At 42.5% G+C, this 23502-nt stretch overlaps 1 protein-coding gene across 1 annotated transcript; it reads right to left on the bottom strand.

Moving 5' to 3' along the window:
* Window positions 1-10069: 10069 nt before the first annotated feature.
* Window positions 10070-16236, bottom strand: LOC116746222 (ATP-binding cassette sub-family A member 10-like). The gene is made up of 3 exons (XM_032617518.1): window positions 16107-16236; window positions 10343-10507; window positions 10070-10146 (listed from the first exon to the last, which is right to left on the bottom strand). Exons 1-3 carry the CDS (start codon window positions 16234-16236, stop codon window positions 10118-10120), a joined length of 324 nt encoding a protein of 107 aa, XP_032473409.1. The 3' UTR covers window positions 10070-10117.
* Between the last annotated feature and the right edge of the window lie 7266 nt (window positions 16237-23502).

Raw genomic sequence — 23502 nt, 5'->3', positions numbered from 1 at the left:
ATTTTTTTCTTTTCCATTACGGTTTATTACAGGATATTGAATATAGTTCCCTGTGGTACACGGTAGGACCTTGTTGTTTATCTCTTCTATACATAATAGTTTGCACCTGCTAACCCCAAACTCCCACTCCATCCCTCCCCCAACCCCCTCCCCCTTGGCAACCCCCAGTCTGTTCTCTACGTCTGTGAGTCCGCTTCTGTTTTGTGGGTAGGTTCATTTGTGACCTGGGCTGTTCACCCTATTTCATATTTCCTCCTCCATCAGATTTTACTTAAACCAGGCAGCTATTCCATGGACCTAGTGCCATTGCTGGGCAGATCATGCTCTCTGGGGAAGCCATGTTCAGCATCTTTACCACTATTCACCAAAACCATAAACATCAGGTAACACCCTCAGATTCCCCAAGCTTTTCATCAGTAATCTTGACTTATCTCAGGGCTTCTCACAGTGACGGCTGGAGTAAAAAGGAAATCCAACTGGTATTACTAAATTTAAGAATAAATGATAGATCAAAAGTTTTTTTTTCTAAAATTTTAAAAAAAGGAAGGCGAATGAGTAACCTCCACAATTGCCTTTTCACAGCAAGACATTAAAATACTGACATTAAAATACAAAACAAATTTTCCCTCCTTTGAGCATAACATTTAAGCACATGCAATGTTGGTTTATTTTTTAGAAGACAGCAAATGTCCATGCACCAGAGCTGCTTTCTCCCTCACGTGGAAATTCTTTCTCCTGAGTATTTCTCCAGTGCAGTGTGGGTCATTATGGATTCTGGCTGCCAAAGGGTACCGAGCATCCCAGTAAGAATATGTTTAAAACATGTACCAACCACCCTAATCGTTCCGTGTTCCTTGTTCCCGAGTCTCTCAGATGGACCTGAAGGCGGGAGCCTGGACCTTCACCTGACAGGTTATCTGATTCCCGTGTGACAGCCTAACGTTGTAAGTCTGCAGTGTGGAGCTCCAAAGTGAAGACGCCAGCTATGTGCTTGGAGATGTCTTGCGAGTAAAAATGCTCCTTGGCCTTTAAAAAAGAAAAAGAAGGGGGAAATGCAACAAAAAAGCAGAAACGTGAATAAGCCCATTCTAAGCCGCTCGTCTTTGGGTGAATTTGGATCAGGGTCATGGAGTTGTGGGCCCATCCTGCTGTGTTGGAAGGGAAGTTTCAGGGCTTTGCAAACAAGTCGTCACAGAGCTAGGACTCCGTGCACAGTGAATTATTTGAAGCCTTTACAATTAGAGACTCACTCCAGGAAACGGGCCACGTTGCGACAGACTGGCCTGGCCATCCAAACAGCACAGGACTACAGCAGTCACCAGCACTGTGAAACATTCCATTTTAATACGGGGGTCACTACCCCTGGGCTGTCCTGGATTCTTTCCTAGGGCTCACATCACGCAAACTTCTGTGAGTGACGAGCTTCATTCTGCAGCGTTGTTTCGTTCAAATTGAGGACTTTTTCCTCGGATGTACAGAGCAGCCAGGAGAGCACATGCTACACGCTGACAGGAGAGGGAGTGCTTGTAACTCCGTAACGACAAAAACCATGGTTTTCCCTTTATATAACAGGGCTTTGTCTATTCTTTGAAAGCAGCTCTTTCTACAGCTGCACGTAGCACTAGATGTTCTCGTTGTGAGGTTTGGGCACGGAAAGCTTTCTGAGGCCCAAGCACATGTTGTTTCCAGAATCCCCACCTACGCTCTGTTTTTCCATATTATTTACCCAGAACAATCCAGTATTCTTACCACCATGCAACCTGGAAGCCCGTGCAATCCCTTAAATGTAGAAAAAATAAACACACGCAAACTAGAAAGAAGAGGAAGGAAAAGAGTAAATCTCAAAGTAGAGCCCCTCTTTTTTAGATTCTTTTCCCATATAGGTCATTACAGAGTACTGAGTAGAATTCTCTGTGCTATACAGTAGGTCGTTATTAGTTATCTGTTTTATATATAGTAGTGTGTATTCGTCAGTCCCAATCTCCCAATTTACCCCTCCCCCCTTCCCCCCGGGAACCATAAGATTGTTTTCCTCTTAATATTTATTTAGTTGCGGCATGCGGGATCTAGTTCCCTGACCAGGGATCGAGCCCAGGCCACCTGCATTGGGAGCGCGGAGCCTTAACCACCGCACCACGAGGGAAATCCCCGTAAGTTTGTTTTCTACATCTGTGACTCTATTTCTGTTTTGTAAATAAGTTCATTTGTACAATTTATTTTTTGGTTTCCGCATATAAGTGATATCATATGATATTTGTCTTTCTCTGACTTACTTCACTCAGTATGACAATATCTAGGTCCAGCCATGTTGCTTCAAATGGCGTTATTGCATTCTTTTTTATGGCTGAGTAATATTCCATTACATATACACCACATCTTCTTTACCCATTCCTCTTGCTTGTCTATTCTTTCTTTTCTTTTTCAGTTCAGGGTGGACATTAAGGTCCTCATCTGCCAACTTCAGTTATCTGAAACTCTTGAGGTTCCAGTTCTCTTGTTGGCTATCTCTCTTAGCTGATAGCCAACTGACTCCCTTTTTACCATTGGCTGAATGATAAGTTATAGGGGCTCTGGTTTTCCTTCCAGATGGGTTAAGTTTTCTTTTGGCAGCAGACAGAGACCCAGCAGTGCCCCCTTGACCATGAGCTGTGTAAGGGCTTGTCTACTTAAGTTTTGCCTTTCCGTTTTTCAACAGAAAACCCCTCTAACTTGGCAGACTTTGCAAGTATAAGGCAGCTTCTGAAATCTCTGTGAGCAATTTCACCCCCTTCTGCTCCCTTCCACTAGATTTCTTGGAGTTCCAGTCTACACTGAAGCTGTTCAGGTATACACCAACTATTAATATTCCAGGGAAATTTGTGTGTAGAACTTGGGGCTCACATTTTGTGGTTCCCTCCTTTCTAGGATTAATTTCCAGCCGCTATGAAAGCCATGAACTCTGGGCTCTGTCTCCTGAATTCAGTATGACTGCTACCTTCCACTTAGGCTCTATTCCCAGAATTGGTAAGTATTGGAAATTTCCCTTAGGAGAAAAGCTGGATACATATGGAGCTTGCCTAGCATGTGTCCCCTTTTTTCAAGGATTATATTCTATCCAGTTTTTGCATGCTTGGGTTGTTCTCCATTGCTTTTGAATAATTTCCCTCAAGTTTTGTAACGGTTATGTCATCGGGAGGGTTACTCTGACATAAAACTATTTTGTCATGGTAGATCTGGCACACTCTTGTGTGGATTTAAGTGTACATTGCCCTCAGAAGAGTAAGACAGGACTTTAAAACTTGACGTGATACGGAGGAGGGGTTAGGGGAGGGATGGAGTGGAAGGCTGGGTTAGCAGATGTGAGCTATTATACACGGAATGGATAAACACCAAGGTCCTACTGTAGAGCACAGAGAACTATATTCAGTATCCTGTGATAAACCGTAATGGAAAAAAATATTTTAAAAAGGATGTATAAATATATGTACAACTGAGTCACTTTGCTGTACAGCAGAAATTAACACAACATCGTGAACCAAACGTACTTCCATAAAAAAAAGCTGCAAAAGAAAATGTGACATGATAAATGATTTAGCGACTCAAATAAGTACGAGAAATTACAGTATATTGTGTTGGAATAAGCTTCAGATTCCAGGGTTGATGCCATTTTGAATATGTATGAGAGCTGGAAAATACACGGTGTGTGGACTCTTCATTCCTTTGGCAGGAAAGAGCACTACAGGGCAAAGTGTCCCTGGTGTGGAGACGAGCTGTATTTGTAGGACATAATGTTGACACTTAAAAGCGCCTTCAAATCTGCAAGCATTACACTTTTGCAATGCTCATCCTGTAGGAATGCATTTCCCGCGCTTGTCAAGAAGCTTGGGTCAGATTCTCGGAAGATTTGAGACATTTGATGCCACCCAGGTGGCGGGAAGTAGAAAGCAAATATTTCTCTATTAGTGCAGGGACAATGCATAGTAAACTTCTAGAAGCATCCCAAAGTGGAAGTCCATGGATATTTAAAAACTCAAACCAGAAGATGGCACCCTTTGAAAATTTAGCTTGGCAAATAAAAGGAAAAAATACAGAAAGGTGTTTCATCAATTCCAAAATGTAATGCAAGCTGGGAAAAGAGCAGCATTTTATTAATGACCTGAAATGACATCTTAATGTTGCTTTGAGGGATTTTTCTTGTTAAATTGTTTTCAGTTTTGAAAAAATTGGTAGCAGAATCTCATGTGCTTTCTGGGAAAGTTGCAGACATTTCACAGTGTTCTAAAGAAAGTTTCAAAGGAAACTTTTTTTGTTGGTGTAAATAACAGGATGGAGTCAGAGGCACCTTTCTTTTCGTTCTCTCTTTACTAGGGAAGAATAGCTACTAGCTACAGAGGCAAGAAGTGAAATAAAGCTGTCAGCCCTGAGACTTCTTGTACTAATGTTACATGTAGGGGTAATGGACTTTGTAGCATCAATACCTAGCATTAAGGTTAATTACTTCTTAGAATCAGGAACCAAGACTGGCCAGTATAAGAACTCAGTTAAAATCCTGCCATGTTTAGAAGCTGTAACACGTAGAAATTTCTTTTGCTCTGACTCAGAGGGTATTCATATTTTGCATCCATATCTTGAAAATACGATGAGTCCCAAACACAGGCACACAGAATTTAACATTTACTTGGGTTGTTGCTATAGAACATTGGAAGATGTTTTCTCTCTTCCACATTTCCATATTCTTAGCCTTAACGGTGCTCTCCGTTGACTTGATTTCTGATGATGGAGTTTCATCTCTTAGGGCACTCCACCTCACCCACCATTTTTCCGGGACCCAGGAGAAAATTTTAAAAAGTAATATGTTGTTCCCAAATTTTGGGAACCCACCCTCTCAGTTTATAGTCTTCGGATATCCTTCTCTGCTCCAGGAATCTCTCTGGCTTTGTTTGGTCTACTACCAGCACATTGGGAAAGAGAATCTTAGTTTTGTTATTATTCCTTCTCCAAATAAATCCATGTCCCTTTCACCCAAATACCTACCTTTGTTTGTTGCCAGGGAGCAAAGCACTATTTGCTGATGGCTCGCAGTATGTGTGTTGAAAGGGAAGGGAACAGGATATCTTATGAAGAAACCAAAATAGAAAGCGGGGCAGGTAGTCCAACTTGGTCATTGATCCCAAAGGACAAGGATGAGAAGGGAAATGCAGCTGAGAAATAAAAGACAGAGTCCAAAGTCAAGAGTGGAAGGCAGAGCTTGGAGAGGTTGTCTGGATGTAGGAACACTTTATGGATTTTATAAGTTGCCTGGACCCTGGCATACAGGCAAGAAGTTCTCAAGGGCGCTCATCTGGCTCAAGGTGGGAAGGTCAAAGTAGGATGATGAGGTCAGTTCATGTCCATATGTTGCCACAGGTTGGCTATAAAGATAGAATTTGCCGGGGAATAGGGTGGGGAATACTTTTCTTCTCTCCCATCGATATCAGGCAATTTTCCGAGTCTCTGGTTACTGTCTGTTTCAAACTATTTTTGCTTGGATATCAAAGGAGTCCAGTTTTCCACCCTTGAGACTTACAGTTTACTGCTCACACCACAGTGAGAGGGTCCCTTTCAAAACATGTGCTAGCTTGAGTTAGGGCTCAGACTCTCCTGTGACTCTCCACCCCTCCCCTCTCCAAGCCCAAGTCGAAGCCCTTACAGCCGCCCCTCCTCCTGCGTCGTCCCTGACGGTGGCTCCTGCTTCTCTCCATTGCGCCACCATTGCAGCCCCCCAGCTGTGTCTTTTGTTCCTTGCATATGCCCGGCATGGTCCCATGACAACATCCTCCCCCCACTCCTGCTTCTCCTGCCTGGAAGAGTCCTGCTGGCGGTTAATTTCCTCACCATCTTCAAGTCTTGGCCCAGATCTCACTTGGTGCTCTAACCACTCTATTTAAAAGGGCAATTCCCTCTCTCTCCGCTCTTCATTCTCAACCCCCTTTCTCTGCCTCCTGTTTTCTCTTCATACTTATCACCTCCTAAGGTACCCTTTCCTTATGATGCTAATTTAATTGATTGCCTGAAATAATTTAAAAATGATGGCAGTCAAGACATGGAAGCAACCCAAATGTCCACTGACAGAGGACTGGATAAAGGAGGTGTGGTACATACATACAATGGAATATTACTCAGCCGTAACAAGAATGAAATGATGCCATCTGCAGCAACATGAATGGACCTAGAGATTGTCATCCTAAGTGAAGTAACTCAGAGAAAGACAAATACCATTCGATATCACTTATATGTGGAATCTAAAATATGACACAGGGACTTCCCTGGTGGTCCAGTGGTAGAGAATCCGCCTTCCAATGCAGGGGACACAGGTTCGATCCCTGGTCTGGGAACTAAGATCCCATATGCCACGGAGCAACTAAGCCCATGCACCGCACCTACTGAGCCTGCACGCCACAACTAGAGAGAAGCCCGTGCGCTGCAATGAAGAGCCCGCATGTCACAACTAAGACCTGACACGGCTAAAAATAAAAAGAAAGAAATAAATAAAATTTAAAAATAATAAAAAATAAATTAAATAAAATATGCTTTAAAATATGACACAAATGAACTTATCTATGAAACAGAAACAGACCCAAAGACATAGAGAACAGACTTGTAGTTGCCAAGGGAGGGGGGCAGGGAGAGGGATGGACTGGGAGTTTGGGGTCGGTAGATGCAAACTATTACATTTAGAATGGAGAACAAGGTCCTACTATATAACACAGGGAACTACATCCAATCTCCTGGGATAAACCATAATGGGAAAGAACATTTAAAAATAATGTACATATGTGTGTAACTGAGTCACTTTGCTATACAGCAGAAATTAGCACAACATTGTAAATCAACTATACTTCAATAAAAATAATTTAGAAAATGGTGGCAATAATTATTGTTCCATTGGAAGGAATACTTTTAGGTGATGGGATAACTTTTCTTGAAGTTTATGTACATTCTGGGAGCTTTTTTTTTTGCGGTACGCAGGCCTCTCACTGCTGTGGCCTCTCTCCCGTTGCGGAGCACAGGCTCCGGACGCGCAGGCTCAGCGGCCATGGCTCACGGGCCTGGCCGCTCCGCGGCACGTGGGATCTTCCCGGACCGGGGGACGAACCCGCGTCCCCTGCATCGGCAGGCGGACTCTCAACCACTGCGCCACCAGGGAAGCCCCAATATCACTTATTTTTAAAATCTCTATTTCCTGCCTTTGAAGAGAAAGAGGGATAAAGAGCATATTTATGCAAACACCCTCCCCAGTAACTAATGCAATATTAACTGAATTTTAAAAATCTCTAGCCAGTGCAAACCCTGCTACCTTGGACAGTTCTGTACCAGGAAAACTTTATGCCGCTAACTGATACATGCATCACATTTTTTTTTTCTTCAACTCAGGGAAGCATAAGCACAAACCTCACTTATTTTCTACTGCTGCTAAAATCTAACACAGGGGGCGGTCCGGTGGTTGCGACTCCACGCCTCCACCACAGGGGGCACGGGTTCGATCCCCGGTCAGGGAACTAAGATCCCACGTGCCACGCAGTGCAGCCAAAATAAACTGATAAATAACTAAATTAATTAAAAAAATAAAATCGTAAACAAGTGAGGTCATTAAATTGAACACATGCAAAAACAACTCGTGAATGCGTCTCATTTCTTTATAACCTAATGAGTTTCCCCATGTATTAATGTGTCATACACAGGTAACTTACCAGAAGGCCGACTCTGGGAGACCCGTCACGGTCATCTTAAATTTTTTTCATTCCTTTGTAATGTTTAATGATGTATACAAAAGGGGAGAAATAAACTACACAAATAAAAATAAACCATTCATTTGTAGTTTCTTCCTTAGAAATGAAAGGGGGTGTCCTCATATTTATTCCAATAACTGATGTCAACTCTTCCATCACAGAACGATTTGTTGTGACCTAAATTGGGTTGTTAACAAACAAATGCATTATGTTAACTGTAGAAGAAATACACAAGAAAACCATATTTTGTTTCTTTCCATTTTCATATAGAAGCATTTACATATTTCTATCAGCTTTTTAAAAATATGGTGAGATTCATAAAAAGGAATGAAATGGTGACATTTGCAGAGATGTGGATGGACCTAGAGATAGTCATACACAGTGAAGTAAGTCAGAAAGAGAAAAACAAATATCATATAATATTGCTTACATGTGGAATCTAGAAAAATGGTACAGATGAACTTATTTGCAAAGCAGAAATAGAGTCACAGATGTAGAGGACAAACTTATGGTTACCAAGGGGGGAGGGAGAGGTGGGACAAACTGGGAGCTTGGGATTGACATATATCCACTACTATATATAAAATAGATAACGAACGAGAACCTACTGTATATAGCACAGGGAACTCTACTCAGTGCTCAGTGCTTCCCTAAATGGGAAGGAAATCCACAAAAGAGGGAATATATGTATACATATAACCGATTCACTTTGCTGTATAGCAGAAAGTAACACAACATTGTCAAGTAACTATACTCCAATAAAAAATTAATTTTAAATGTTTAAAAAATTTTTAAAAATATGATGTGTTAGACAGATAGATGAGGCTGGAGGAATAAACCACTCTCACAGTTCAGGCAAGAGACGCTAATGTCTTGGACAAGTGCTGGTGGCAGAGATGAAGAGAAGTATGGAGCTTTGAGCTTAGAATTAACAGGGCTGGATGAGAGACGGGATGTGGTGGGTGAAGCAGAGGAAGTGATCTCTGATAATTCCCCAGTTGAGTGCATGGCTTTGGCATTCACTGAGATAGAGAAAAAAAATTTAAAGACTCAGTCACATTTAGAGAAAAGCACCCACATTCAGTTTGGAACATACTAGTTTGAATTGCTCATGGGGCATCAAAGTAAACAGTCAGCTACTTGGGACTACAGTAGAACAAACCTCGTCCGCCACCCGTGTTTGCAAATAAAGTTTTATTGGAACCAGGCACGCACATTGGTTTATGGCTGCTTTCACATTACAACAGCAGAGCTGAGTATTTGCAACAGAGACTGGCCCCCAGAGCCTAGAATATTTGCTATCTGGTCCTTTACAGGAAAATTCTGCTGGTCAGCAAGTTGAAGCAGGGTTCTTGGAGTTACCAGCATGTAAACTGTAATTAAATTTATGTAAATGGATGACATTGTGTAGAGAAAGTATATAGGGTGGAGAAATATGCGTTGGATAGAACCTTGTGGAACTACAGATTGAAAGAGGCGGGAGTGTAATGATGGATAAGATTGCGAGAAGACTGAGAAGGAATGGCTAGAAAAGTGAAAGAAAGCCAGGTGAATGCTGATGTTTAGTTAAAAGATCAAGTAAGATAAGGAAGGAAAATTGTTGATTGACGTGAGGGTTGTTACTGGCCTCAGAAAAATTCATTTTGGTGGTGTGGTGGGAATAGAAATTATAATGAGTTGAGTCGAGCCTTAAGTGAAGGCAATCCTTCCAAGAAGTGGAGACGTTACAGGAAAGGAGAGTATTTGCTTGAGGAGGAAACATGGATGAGAGAAGGTTTTGGTAATAAGGGAAGAAACTGATCATTTTAAATACTGAAGAGAAGTATCTAGTTGAAAGGGGGAAGTTGAAGAAAGATGACACAGAAGGGAAAATCCGTTGTGCAACTTTCCTGATAGTGTTGAAGGGATAATGTTTCCAGCCTTTGAACTGAGGAAAAGGGTGGGTGTAGAGAGGAGTACGGCCATAGTTTGTCAGGGTTTGTGTTGGGAAGTTGGGGAGTGTTCCCATCCTACAGGTTCTATTTCCTCTGAGAATGAGAGGCAAAGCATCATCTCCTAAGAGTGTAGGGGTAGAGGGTGGAAGAGGAGGGAGAGACGACAAGTGAGGGAAAGGATACAGAAGATTTAAAATAGGCAGTTACTTCTATAATTGCAGCATTAATTGTGGTCTGAAAAGCCACAAACCCTCTTTGCCAGTGTGTTGTCAAGGAACGAAAAGTTTCATCACGCATAGCCCACCAATGTTCTTTAAAGACGAAGAAAGACATCCCCATCATTATGCACTGGAATCAATGAATGGAATTAAAACACTAACTTTGGCTCTGAAGTGAAACATCTAAATGTCTGCTCCAAATCCATGGTTACACAATCTAGAGCATTTCTAAAGCACTCTGCAAACCTGGAAGAAAGAAGAATATTATTAAATGGTTGCCACAGTAGTGAGACTCATTCTGTGACAAAAACTTACCAGTAAGTTCAGGAGCAAAACGTATATTACTTCCTTTCTTGATTTTATTAATTTTTCTATCAGTCATTCCCAATAGGGGATTCGATGAAGTAGCAAAAAAGATTGGAATCAATTCTCACGTAGTTACCTGAGTATTCAAAGTGTTCTCTCATAACTGGGATTCTATGTCCCCAGCTAAACTTCAGCCAATATGAGCGAGTATCATTAAACACGATTCCCACCATTTCAGAGTAGTTTTTTGCGAGTACTATGTCCATGGTTTCTTCATCAGGAGTCCCAACGATTGTTCTTCCTGCCATGTGTAAAAAAATATAATTAATCATATAAACTTATTACTAGAGGACACAAAACCAAGTTGCAATCGCTTAGGGTTCCCATAAAATTATTGGTGTTATATACTATCCCAGAGAGGTGCCTCTAAGTTAAGGGCTGAAAGTCTTTCCTGTTGTTTTAAGTTCAGTGTGAATACGTGAGAAGATGTGAATGATACACCACTGACCCTCAACAGTGGAGGTTTCAGCTGCACGGGTCCCCTTATATGTGCATTTTTTTCAAAAGTAACTGCATTACTACACTACCCAGGAATCGGTTGAATCTGAGGAGGCAGAACGGTGGGTGGAGGAACCTCAGATGCTCAGGAAACACAGATACAGGGGGCCGACTATAAATTGCTTGGATTTTCGACTTCCTGGAGGGTGGGCTCCCCTAAACCCCCTGTGGTTCAAGGGTCAACTGTATTGTTTTTAAAAAACCAACTGGCAACATATTTTTTAGCGTAATCGTAATCCCCATTTAAGTAAATAAAAACTGAGTTAGTGTGCCTATGTGTATAGAGTAATATATGTCTATATATGTGACCATATGTATGCTTGTGTGCATACTGTCCAGAAAAGATACACACAAATTTATAGGGAGGGAAATGGTGGCTAGGATGAGGGCAAAAGCTCTCATTGTTTGCTTCATACAAGTTTATATCGCTTAACTTTTTTAGGCTGGCTATTACTTTGGTAATTAAAATAATTTTAAAATTAGAAAGAAAAAGTATTTTAAATAACCAATAAAAATACTTGAGAATTTGGTGGGGTTTTTCCCTGCCAAGATTAGAAACGGATTTCTCTCATGTGAAAATAGCATGCCAGTAGAAATAAACTGCATGCAAAGAACCAGAGTACAAAAATCAGAAGTAAAGTTAGAGCCCACAGAGAGTTTTTGGAGTCAAGGACACTAACTAAAGAATTAAGCTCACACAACATTTATAATGAATGAGTTTACAATCTGCAGAAGCAATCCGCCCAACAGGTGGTTAATAAGTCCGCTAATAATTTACGAAGTCCAATTTATGGCCTCCTTTTTAATACTTTTTTATTTTTGCATGTTTTATGTCCTAACACTTTTATTCCTTTTAGCACAGTGTTTAAGTCCCAGGCAGGATGATGTCTACGTGAAGAAGAAACAGATACTCATTTTCATAGGGCGGCTGCATCTTTCAAAACTACTCAGCCTTCCCAACATAGAGTAAAAGGCCGTGAAACTTTTATGAGGCCAATGCAAATTTCACTGATTTTTCTCTAGAGGTTGTACAAATCCTGTCAAGGTCAGAAGAGCAAGAGTTAGAAGGATACAGACCGAGACAGTGAAAGAGGCGCTGTGACCAGGCCGGGCTGGCCTGGTAGCTGGCATTGGGTGTTTCTATAAGAAAAGGAGAGAGTCCGATGAGCCCTGAGACTCGGGGCTGGAAGCACAGATGGCTTGCTGCGTGCAGCAAGGACTAGTCTCCGAGGCTCGTGTAAATGCTTCCGGAGTTACAAAGAGATGAGGTCAGGGACCACACGGAGGATGCACGGAGCGCCAGGTCTGGGCAGAATCCACACTGGGCAGGAGAGCCCGTGCCCAGCGTGGGTAAGCGAGGCGTGCGTAAGTCAGGGTTCCAGAAGCTGCAATGAAGAAAAAAAAAACGGGGCAAAGTGGCCAGGGGTAAAGGGTGCAGTCATCTAGCATAGGGTCCAACCTTGTTTTCCTGCTCCAACCTTACTTCTTGGAGCCTGCAACATACACACAATGATAATGACTCACGACACCACAGATTTCCAGGACGAGAGGGTGGGAGGTGTGGATGCTCTTTAAAAAGCCCCCCGTTAAATCTATTTCCCTTGGAGAGGCGCCCTTACTTGCAGGTCCACAGCAACCCCTCCACCGCATATGAAATGAGGATCCTGCAGCCAGTCGAAAACCACTAACCCACAGGCTGGGTAAATAAACTCAATTTGCAAAACAAACTTCAATTTAAACACGAAGACGTTGCATGATAGTGAAACTGCGGGTCACTGGACAACTCGCCTTTCATAAAGGAAGCCAAAGCCATCTCATCCATTAGCCTCCGTGTAGGCCACCACCGCCAGATCAAAGTCATTAAACGTATCCACGCGTCCCAGGACTTGAAGAGGCTGTTCATGAAAATGAGTAGCTTTGAAGAGCGCCGAAAAGAAGCACAAAGAGAGCCCCAGAAGCAGCACTGTGGTCCGCTCCTCCAGCACATGAAAGAAGAAAAATGAGCTAAGTTACCGTGTGGTCCAGAGCAGTGAGAAACAGGCAAACACATTTTAAGACAGAAAGTATTGTCACTGAGCATGGTGTCATTTCACCCTCCAATTTCCTTCCTTTCCCAGTTACTATCTATCCTTTAAAGAAAACACCATTTCAAAAAACATACAACTTTGAGATAATATCAAAAATGTCTATTGATCTTAATCTAGAAATACAGCTCCCCTAATAGTAGAACCACTGCTGATTGTATGCCCTCATATTGATGGAATATAATTACATAGCATCCCATAGGAGATATTCTTGTCCAAAGGGTTTAACCTGAAGTCAAAATCCAGTTTTTTGATCTAAATTCTGTTTGCAAGAAATGTAGGTGGTTGTAAATCAACTATACCTCAATTAAAAAAAATTGCTTTAATAAAAAATAAATAAAAAAGACGTAGATGGGAAAGGAGTGACTTCAATCACAGAATGCAGAAGCGATCAGGTAAATACAGAACGTGGGTATTCAACAAGAGAACAGTTTTGGTCTGGTTGGTGCCTCGCTTGAACAAACCAACTTTAAGAGACGTTTGGGGGCAATTTTAGGAAACTGAATTTGGATACGGAATTCGATGATGCTATGCAATTATTGCTAACTTTATAAAGTGTACTAGCGGTCACGAAGGAGAATATGCCCTTAATTTTCGTAGATGCCAGCTGAAGGCTTTAGCAGTCCAGTGTCATATATTTTAAGAGGGGAGTTGAGGGGAGATGGGGAGAGGAAGCCAACACGGCAGGATGTTAGCAGGTGGGTGAAGGATAGGATGTGAGTTCATTGGACTAGCATTTCTGCATTTTGAGATTTTAAACATTATTAATAAGTTTTTTTAAAGGTTACGTTGGGTGATCCCTGTAAGTGTACCCTTTATCAACACAGCCACTAAAATATTAGAAGTGAATTGCTTTAGGAGCTAAGGATGGCGTGAACTCTGCTAGCTCCCATCCAAATGTTATTGGCAACCTAAATGGGAAAAGAATTTGAAAAAGAATAAATATATGTCTACGTATAACTGAATCACTTTGCTGTACACCTGAAACTGACACAACATTGTAAGTCAACTATACTTCAGTATAAAATTTAAAAAAATATTTTTAAAAATAAAAAAAATTTTTTAATAGAAAAAAGAAATGTTATTGGCTCTTTTTCAACAGAACACAGCCTCTTTGTGGCCAAGGTGGCCCCAGATAGACCTCATGGGAACATACAGCAAACCTCTTTGTGCTGATGTGCACGTCCTTATACTAGAAACTAAAGAGCGCGCAAAGATGCTGACAATCAGTGATCTGGATCCTGAAACCACTCTTATGTTTGTAAAAGTATAGTCTTCACAACAAATCCCCCCAAAGTTCTCTACTGTTGCTCGTAATTTTTTTCCCCCCAGCCCTACCAATTAACAGAATCTTATCAAAATGTCCCCAGTAGAGTGCTATGATTCAACCATTAAAATCTATTTCATTTTGCCTGGCTTTTTTAAATTTCTTTTTTTTCCTACTACTGAAGTTTGCCCGGGGTAAGTCTGAATCACTCCACAGATTCAAGTGGATGACTTATTTGGAGAACGGCTAGCTCTATTCAATAAAATGTTACTTCCTTTGTTTTTCAGGAACTGACATATGAGCCCATTAGTTAATTTTACCTTTTGACATAAATATTACCCTACTCTGCAACATTTGCAAAATATTATGTTTACAGCCCCAAATCAACTAGCCCGTAGAACGCGTGAACGTCAAAAAGCACTAAAAACGGCATACTATGAAATAATGGATTCTCATTCACTAAATATGGTAAAATATATATCGTGAACCGTACCAATAAGCTCTCTTTTTTCATTCTCCATTTTTTAAGAAAATTCTTAGACAGAAGGGCCTGAGTTTGTTGACACACGTGCCTCTCTTTGTTAATCATTTTGTCCTGTTCATCAAGAGAAGAGACAGTAACTATCACACAGCAACAACCAGGCAAGAAAAAGAGCAAAAAAATAAAAATAAAAAATAAATCCAGTTACCAAAAATAGCTTCTGAACACTTTGAAAACATGCTCCCGGATGCCCTCGTTGAATGCCTTATTTGACATTATAGTAACACACATTCACTAGTTTTTAAAGAGTATAAAATATTAATGAATGTAAAATATCCTGCCTGTGGGCCTTTCTCTCCAGGCTTTGGTTATGAGCTAGATGAGGGCTATGGTGTGTCTTGTCTCAAAAGTAAAGTTTTCTGCCACATCTTGACATTACAACAACCTAGAGTAAATAACTAACACAACATCGTAAAGCAGCTATACTCCAGTAAAAATTTTTAAATAAATAAATAAAGTAAATCGGAGAATAAGATGTTAGTAATGTTTAGAATCCAAAACAGACTTTGCCCTTGACTTCGTTTTTTTTTAAAAAAGTTATAACAGAAGTAAAACCGTCTCCAGTTTTCTGTCCGTCAGAGATTTGCCCACAAGCAGCAGTCTGCACTTCGAAAGGGTCGCTCTTGTGTGCTTATTTGATGACATCTAGGAAACCACTGAGTGAAGGAAAGCTGAATCATTTTACAGTCATTCCTAGAATCCCAAAGAACTCATTTCTCCTCTTTAAACTCATGGGTCTCCCTTGAAGAAGTAAGTATGTCAGATACATACAGATGAAAACCAGAAACATTGGTTAGCTAGTATGATTGGAGTATATGATACATGTAGAATCATGATGGGTAACAGGGAATCCTTCTGTGTTTTCAATTTAAAATTCCGGAGATGATCATTTGGTATCACAGCTCTGGTGACTTAAACGCATTCGAATAAATGTTGATGTTATAAGCAAATTACAACATTTAGAGAACTTGCTGGATTTCCTTTTTTTTTTTTTTTTTTTTGATAAAAAGCTAAAGCCACCAAATACCAAATCATCTCTAAATTCTAACGTGAGAACGTGTCTAAGGAAAAACCCCCATCTTCATGAAAAAGAACCCACAGGGAGAAGCAACTTGTCCTAACGCACACACATTCCCAAGAAGTTGAACTCTGCAAATTCTCAGACGGCCAACCTGAGAAGTGTCAATCTGACACTCAACAATATTAATTATATTTACACACACTTCTGAGTCTATCTTCCATTTTACTATCATGCTAAAATACGATTTTACTGAGTTTAAAAAATTAAATCACTCCTTAGGTCTACAATATAAAATACAGAATAATTTAGAAGTATCAGAACAATATAATAATTTAACAATGTCAGTCAAGATGCTTGGCTCTGGCTGTGTCCTTTGTGCCTTAATTACCTTATACAGAGTAAAAGGTAAAAACAACAAGTTTGACTTACTGTCAGGAAAATAGGAGTGAGGACCTGAGAAGCACCTTTGATTCACTGGTTTCTTTTTGTCCAGAAGAACAGTTAAGAATCCTTCAAGGACTTTTTCACAAATGCTTGCCTCTTTTAAAGCTGTTTTCATTCAGTTTGGCTTCTGAAAACAGGCCATGGTCTGTGTGTAACAAGCCTGCCAAACACATTCTTTACTTGGTGAGTTGTTTTCTTCCCAGGTCTTTCTTCTAGTCCAATTGTGCCACAGGAAGGATGCAGCTGTGGATTGGTCCTTAAGTGTGTGTCACGTGGTATTTGTTTATTACTCTACCTTTCTGGCATATGCAAAAAAGTGATCAGATTCAAAAAGGGAGAAACAAAACCCCCAGTTCTGAGTAAGTCTATGTTAACTTTGAATGATTAAAAATTCAACAGCCACAACAAGAAAGAGCAGATTCAAAGGAAAGGACGTTGAACTGAGAAAGAAAGTGAGGATCGCAGAAATCACAGTCATTTACACGAGAAAACTTTACCGAAGACTTCACTGCACTTCAGTGAAGTGGTTCTTTGTACTGGCTGATTCCTATGTGCTAGAAGGTATGCTAAGGGTTTAAAATGAATTATTTTATTTACCCTCAAAGCAAAGCTGTGAAGTTGGTACTATATTTGTACACAGTTCACAGATTCGAAATGCAAGACTGAAAGTCGAAGTAATTTGCAGATGCTCAAATAGAGGCAGAGCCAATATGTGAGTCCAGAGCAGTGTCTGGACTCCAAACCCACTCACGCTTAACTACCACTGTGAAAATTATGCTAAAAAAAACGGTATCTAACATTCATTTAAATAGCTTAAGAGTTTAGACTAGATGGGCAGAATATTTTTTTTTTTAGCTACAGATGCTGGACGTTCTCAGAATTTAAATAACCCCTGTTTATCAACCCTGAAAATCTGCTTACACGATTTTAACTGTAATCCATACATTTCTTGGGATGTGTACACAAGTTAATAACCACTCATGAAAGTGAAGGAGAGAGGGTGAAGCACTCAGAGACTCTTCAGGTGATCACCATTTTCATTAAGAATATGGAGATAGGGCTTCCCTGGTGGCTCAGTGGTTGAGAGTCCGCCTGCCAATGCAGGGGACGCGAGTTCGTGCCCTGGTCCGGGAAGATCCCTACATGCCGCGGAGCGGCTGGGCCCGTGAGCCATGGCCGCCGAGCCTGCGCGTCCGGAGCCTGTGCTCCGCAACGGGAGAGGCCGCGGCGGTGAGAGGCCCGCGTACCGCAAAAAAAAAAAAAAAGAATATGGAAATAAATGTTTTCTTTGACTTTAATTGCACTGCCTCCCTGCTGTGAGTCACATTTCTCTTCTTGTTTTCCCACTCGTTGCTTGAAGTAAAAGTCCACGAACAGGAAAACACCAAATATTTAACCTAGCTCCAACCCCAGACATTATTGACAACATTTATTTTACCGGGTGGAAAAAACAACTAAAATGATATCATAATACACACACACTTTCTTAGTAACTAAGCTGAAAGGATAATTTTTCTACTTCTGTAACTTTAAGGATTGTAATCTCCAACATGGTGCAGTGAAGCGGTTACAGGGTTAGGAGTCTGAGGCCTACATTCCAAGCTGTCGCTCGCCGGCTATGTACCTTGGACAGGTGACAAAAAGGCCACAGGCCTCTGTTCCACGTTTATAACAGGAGCCAACCTTTCCTGTTCCAGGCCTCTGTGCATTGATGACGGTGAAGCACTGCTACAGGTCACAATGCTTACATCCTCCACACTTGGATTTACGCGTGACCATGCTACGTGACGTTAACCCAGCCCCCCTCAGTACACGTCTCAGATATCTAATTTTTTTATATTTCTTTTTTTAGTTGAAGTATAGTTGATTTACAATATTGTGTCAGTTTCAGATGTACAGCAAAGTGATTCCATTTTATATATATATATTTTTTCTGATTCTTTTCCATTATAGGTTATTACAAGATATTGAATATAGTTCCCTGTGCTCTACAGTAAATTCTTGTTGCTTATCTAGTTTACAAATAGCAATGTGTACCTGTTAATCCCGTACTGCTGGGAGTTCCCTGGCAGCCCAGTGGCTGGGACTTGGCACTTTCACTGCCGAGGGCCTGGGTTCCATCCTGGATGGGGAACTAAGAGCCCACAAACCACTCATCCAAACAAACCAACCAACAGCTCATACTCCTAATTTATCCCTCTCCCCCCGCCTTCTCCCTTCGGTAATCATAAGTTTGTTTTCTACACCTGTGAGTCTGTTTCTGTTTTGTATATAGATTCATTTGTGTTAATTTTTAGATTCCACATGTAGGTGACATCAGATAACATTTGTCTTTCTCTGACTTGCTGCACTAAGTATATATTCTCTAGGTCCACCCATGTTGCTGCCAATGGCAATATTTCATTTTTCTTTATGGCTGAGCACTATTCCGCCGCATGTATGCACACCTTCTTGATCCAGTCCTCTGTCCATGGACACTTAGGCGGCTTCCACGTCTTGGCTACTGTGAACAGGACCGCTCGCCATGAACACTGGGGTGCGCGCATCTTTTCGAATTAGAGTCTTCTCCAGAGGTACGCCCGGGAGTGGCACTGCACGATCACGTGGCGGCTCTGTCTTTAGGTTCTAAGGGCCTCCACGCTGGTGTCCACAGCGGCTGCACCCGTCTGCAGCCCCACCAACCGTGCAGGAGGCCCCCTTTCCCAGCTCTCTTTTCTCAATCGTCTCCTTAGCCTTCTTCCTCCCTCTGGGTCCTGGGCCCGAGGTCTGACGCTTTGCTCCCAGCAGGGGCACCTACCGTCTCCCCTGCAAACCCAAGCCCCCGGGGGAGGGGCAGCTCAGCACCCTCCATCTTGGCTTCACGGAAACGCCCAGAGACGATCGGCCCATCCGTCCTCCCCCGAGTCAGAGGCCCAATCTCAGCCGAAAGCACTTGACTGCTGAAACGTGCCAGCCAGCCGCTGAGCCTCTGGGGGGGAGTCGTAACCTTTTGCTGGTCGAGGGTCTGGAATATTCGAGAATCACCAGAGCGCGGGGCAGGCACGCACGGAGCGGGGAAGGGGCAAGGGGCGGGGCCTCTGCCGCCAGAGTCTTCCAGGCCTGGGCAGGGGTCTCAGTCGCGTCCTCACGGCCTCACCACGCGTTCTGTTCGCTCGCAGGGCCGCACCCTTGGGAGTCCCGCCGGGTGGGGCCCGCGGACAGAAGGCACCCTCTAGGGTGGGGGAGGGGCGGGGCAGCTCGCGGGTCAACCAGAGGTCACGTCCTCCCCGTGACCTTCCCCCCCCCACACCCTAGCGGCTGTTGGCCCTCACAGCTGACGTTTAAGAGAATTCACTTCTGTTTCACCGTGAATCCCGCCCTCCCCGCAACGTGATGAAACTCGTGTATTTGGGTCACTTTTATGTCTTTCAAGAAAAGTCACATGTTTTGCCCTCAAAGTCTTCCGTGCCTTTTGCAAGCTGCGTTTCTGCGTAGCACAGAGTTTCCGTTACAAACGTGATAGGATCTATTTTTTAACATTTTCGAATTAATTGTTGCTGGCCTGGAGGAGCAGGGTTCATTTTGCACGTTAGTTTTGAGCTCTGCGGAGCTCTCTTGTTTATTCTGATTGGAAAACTTCGGAATTTTCTAAACCAAACGTTAATCTGCGTCGATTGACAGTTTTGCGATTTCTGTTTCCTAGCAATTCTCACGATTCTCTGAAGTTGAATTCCTGGGATAAAGCCGATTGTTCCTGATGTAGTCTCACCCTCTGACTCTTTTATAATATCCTGTTTCTTTTCACGGTGCTGTATTAATTGTATCTTTCGTAGTTGGTATTTCCTTCTATAGTCTCCGCTTCCTCCAAATTGCCCTTTTTTTCTCCGTTTGCTCATTAATTTTAAAAGCACACAGCTAAGCTATGCTCAGATTTCTGACCTAGAGAAACTGTGAGTTGATTAATGTACATTGTTTTAAGATGCTACATTTGGGGATGATTTGTTATGCAAAAATGGATAAGGAATACACCAGTTACTTTCTGTGTAACTCCCCCCAAACACTCTAAGCCCTGTAAAGTCAAGACTCTGTATCGTTAGCCTCCGTTTCCCCAGCTCCTAAGCTAGTGTCTGGCCCAATGTAGGAATTTAAGAACAAAAGAAAATGAATTTAATCATCGACAGACTGACCCACTACAAAGCTTGTGACTGAACTTCAGTCCAGCCTGGGGGCTGTTCACTATACCCCAGTCACTCAAACACCTCAGGGTGATGTAAGAGTTCTTTACCACGGTAAAAGAATCTTCCAATTATGGATTCTTCACAAATGTGGCTTATTGAAGTGAGCGAACGGCATCTAAGTCAGGTAGAATTAATTTTCAGGAGCCTCCCGGGGGAAGTTGCTAAAAACTCCAGAGAACGGTTTCCTTCTCCGGGCCTTTCACAACTTTTGTCCAGACCCCTCTGGTTTAGCTTGAACCAGGATCTTCTGGAAGCAGGCAATTTGGATACATTCAAGCCTGAAAATCACCGCTGTAGCTAATACTGATTCTCGTTTTACTGTTCATTTCACAACCGACCACTGCTGGCTGATTACCTTCAGCTGACTTGGCAGGAAGACAAGACAAATGGTGGGACTTCAGCCACCACCGGCCACCTTCGGCAACGTGCACCCCCCCCCCGTGTGTGGGAGTGCGTGAACACCCCTGAGAGGTCTGCCTGCCACGCGTGGGGCTCCCACTAGCGAAGTCAGTATTCTGCAAGTATCGCAAGACAGACGCCAGATGCCGTGACAGGGCCAAGTGTCACTTTATGGCGGGAAGGGATGGAGAAAATAAGCCCTGATGTCACACTGCCTGGGTTCAAATCCCAGCTCAGCCACTTAGGAACTCAGGGTCACTGGGTAAATCACTTAACTTCTCTGGCCTCAGAGTTTCCAGCAGTAAAGTGGAAGGCGAAAATAAACATCCTTCTTTCTCGGGGTTGATGTAAGGATTAAATGCGATAGTCAACACCCGTGGTTCTCAGACTTGAGAATCCAATAAAATGACACTTTTGACTCGTCTTGATGCTTTCTCCCGCCTGAACGTTATCATGGACATTCTTAAGTCCTCATTTATACGGGAAGAAGATAAACTGAGTTTTCTCACATGTGTGGGTATCACTAGTTTTACTATTAGGGGGAGCAGTAAAACTCAGACTGTGATTATATCTTTATGGCCAGTGGCCCCCGGAGAACCTGTTTCCTAGAGGTTCTGTGTTCCCGTCTCTGCCCGTCCATCTCCCCATCATCCCGGTTGCCAATAACATCGACTTTCGGGATGAGAGATAACAGAGTATTCCTTGCCTGTCTTTTCGAGAGTCCCTGAAAGGTTTACTTTTTGTGGCTCCTTAAAGGGACCAAAGGAGAGATTTAACACTGATGGTTTAAAACCCAGTCTCAAGCTCTTGCTGCATACAGCTCCGGTCCTTTCTAACCTCTGGCTGTCCTGCGGGGACTTCTCTGGCTCGCTCATCACGTTCTTTGTTCTGACATTCTGAACCTTGCTGTCTCCTATTTCCCAAATGAACTAGCACAAGGATGACCCTTCTGCTCCGTGGAGTTTAGGCTCCGGCTTCCCAGGCTGACTTGCTGGCTCCAGCTTGGGCTCTTCTTGGGCCACGGCTTGCGCTGCCTCCATCCAGCCCTTTCTGGATGGGGACGGGGCCCCTGCAGCACAGCCCTCTGCTGCCATCTGGTGGCCAGAGGCTTCCCATTTTGCCGTTTCTTCACGAGGCACTTGCCTCCTGTACTGTGTTGCTTTCACACCTGGCAGGATTGGAAACTGGGCGTCTAACCATCTCTACGGTGGTGGTCGCGGGGAGACTGGACCTTAATTATGAAGTCTGAGATAAAACGTTTTTGAATAAAAAAACTCCCTGGCATTGCCACATTTCCAGTGTGAGATTCATTCTCCTCCAGCTTTGAATTTAAACTGTAAGCTGTTATTCTAATTTCTTTTGACTTTCAATTACACTAAAATGACCGAGAAACTTGCAGTGGCTTTTTAATACAATTCAGTCCTCAATTTTATTTGCTCAGTAGTCTGCTGGATAGGCCTTGTATCTCCTACTGCACGAGAATATCCAGGAAGCCCAAGACAAGATCCTGGGGTTTGCATCTTGCAGTAACAGTATATGTGTTGATTTAAATGACCGTAAGTCAAATAGAGCCAGTAGGACTTTTTTAAGGTTCTTACCTTGAACTTCAAGATGTAAGCCAAAAAAAAAAAAAAAAAAGATGTAAGCAAAGATACACAGACACGTGGCTCTGTATAGACAGTTATGTTTATCTCGGACACACATTTCTAATATTCATAATGAAGGCCTGTAGATAGTGATCCCCGCCCCCAAACGAACAGTCCCCAATTGGGAACCTCATTAAGAAATGGCTTAAGAGGAGCAGAAAAATAACCTGACGTGTTAAGAAGAAGATAGGTCACAAAATAACCAAAAGATAATCCAAGATGAACTCAAAACAGCACTAAGAGAAGCCTTCCAATATGTACACAAAGACCTTCAGAATAAGTTTGCAGACGGAGTCTATCGAACTCTGATACAACATCTGTATTTTAAAAATCGGAATTTAAAAGATGTGTCTTCTACCTCAATCCGAGTGGACCAGAACCAGGAACCCACCGCCCTCGAGCAGAATGTGGAACATTACCTGTGTGTGCAAAACCCACAGAAATGTGTTAAAGATAACTTTTCCACGGAAACCTTTGGGTAAATGAATCTATTTTCAACTCAAATCTATGCATTATATCGGTGTTCTCAAAGAGGGATATTTTCTCCTGAGGGGACATCTGACAAAGCAGGTTATGCCAACTCCCAAGTGTGTCTATTCTGATCATAAATTCAGGGACTGCAGACAGAAAGCCCAGAACATTGCAGACATGAGAACACTGGGTCTCAAACGTGTTCTCAGAATTGCCTTTGTCTGGATGGGATCCTTGACTTCCGGCGTCGTACCTGAACGTTATCCATTTTACTACTGCTAAGACATTTTGCACTTTTTACGCCACTGTGATTCTCAGCTTAGGAGCCGCTGCCGAAACCAACACTGCTTCAGATGTTCATTTCCTTTACCTACCGGACCTCTCCACTCAGACGTCTAACGAGCATCTCAAACTTTAAAACCTATTCCCAATCTTTCCCCCACATCCTTAAACCTGAACTTTCATGCTCTTCATCCCATCTGACGTTAATAGAAGATGAGGTCAAAGAGATAATAACTGAGGACCATTCCACCCTTCCAGAAGAAAACTTGGGGCCAGTGAATCTCTTTCCCACCGCGCCATCCTAGCTCTACCTTCAAAACGTTGAGAATCCAACCATTTCTCACCACTTCCTGATTCAACTCATCT

The sequence above is a fragment of the Phocoena sinus genome, chromosome 20, assembly GCF_008692025.1.
Source record: "Phocoena sinus isolate mPhoSin1 chromosome 20, mPhoSin1.pri, whole genome shotgun sequence".
In the NCBI taxonomy this organism is placed as follows: domain Eukaryota; kingdom Metazoa; phylum Chordata; class Mammalia; order Artiodactyla; family Phocoenidae; genus Phocoena; species Phocoena sinus.
The sequence above is the reverse complement of the archived record's forward strand: the minus strand, read 5'-3'. Positions and strand labels throughout refer to the sequence as shown.

Bases quoted from the DNA above. Each gene is read 5' to 3' on its own strand.
- LOC116746222 (XM_032617518.1), bottom strand. From the start codon at position 16,236: ATGAAAACAGCTTTAAAAGAGGCAAGCATTTGTGAAAAAGTCCTTGAA. The intron at 10,508-16,106 runs GTAAGTCAAACT...TACACATGGCAG, and splicing joins TCACTCCTATTTTCCTGACA to GAAGAACAATCGTTGGGACT. The intron at 10,147-10,342 runs GTAACTACGTGA...TCTTTCTTCCAG, and splicing joins AGAACACTTTGAATACTCAG to GTTTGCAGAGTGCTTTAGAA.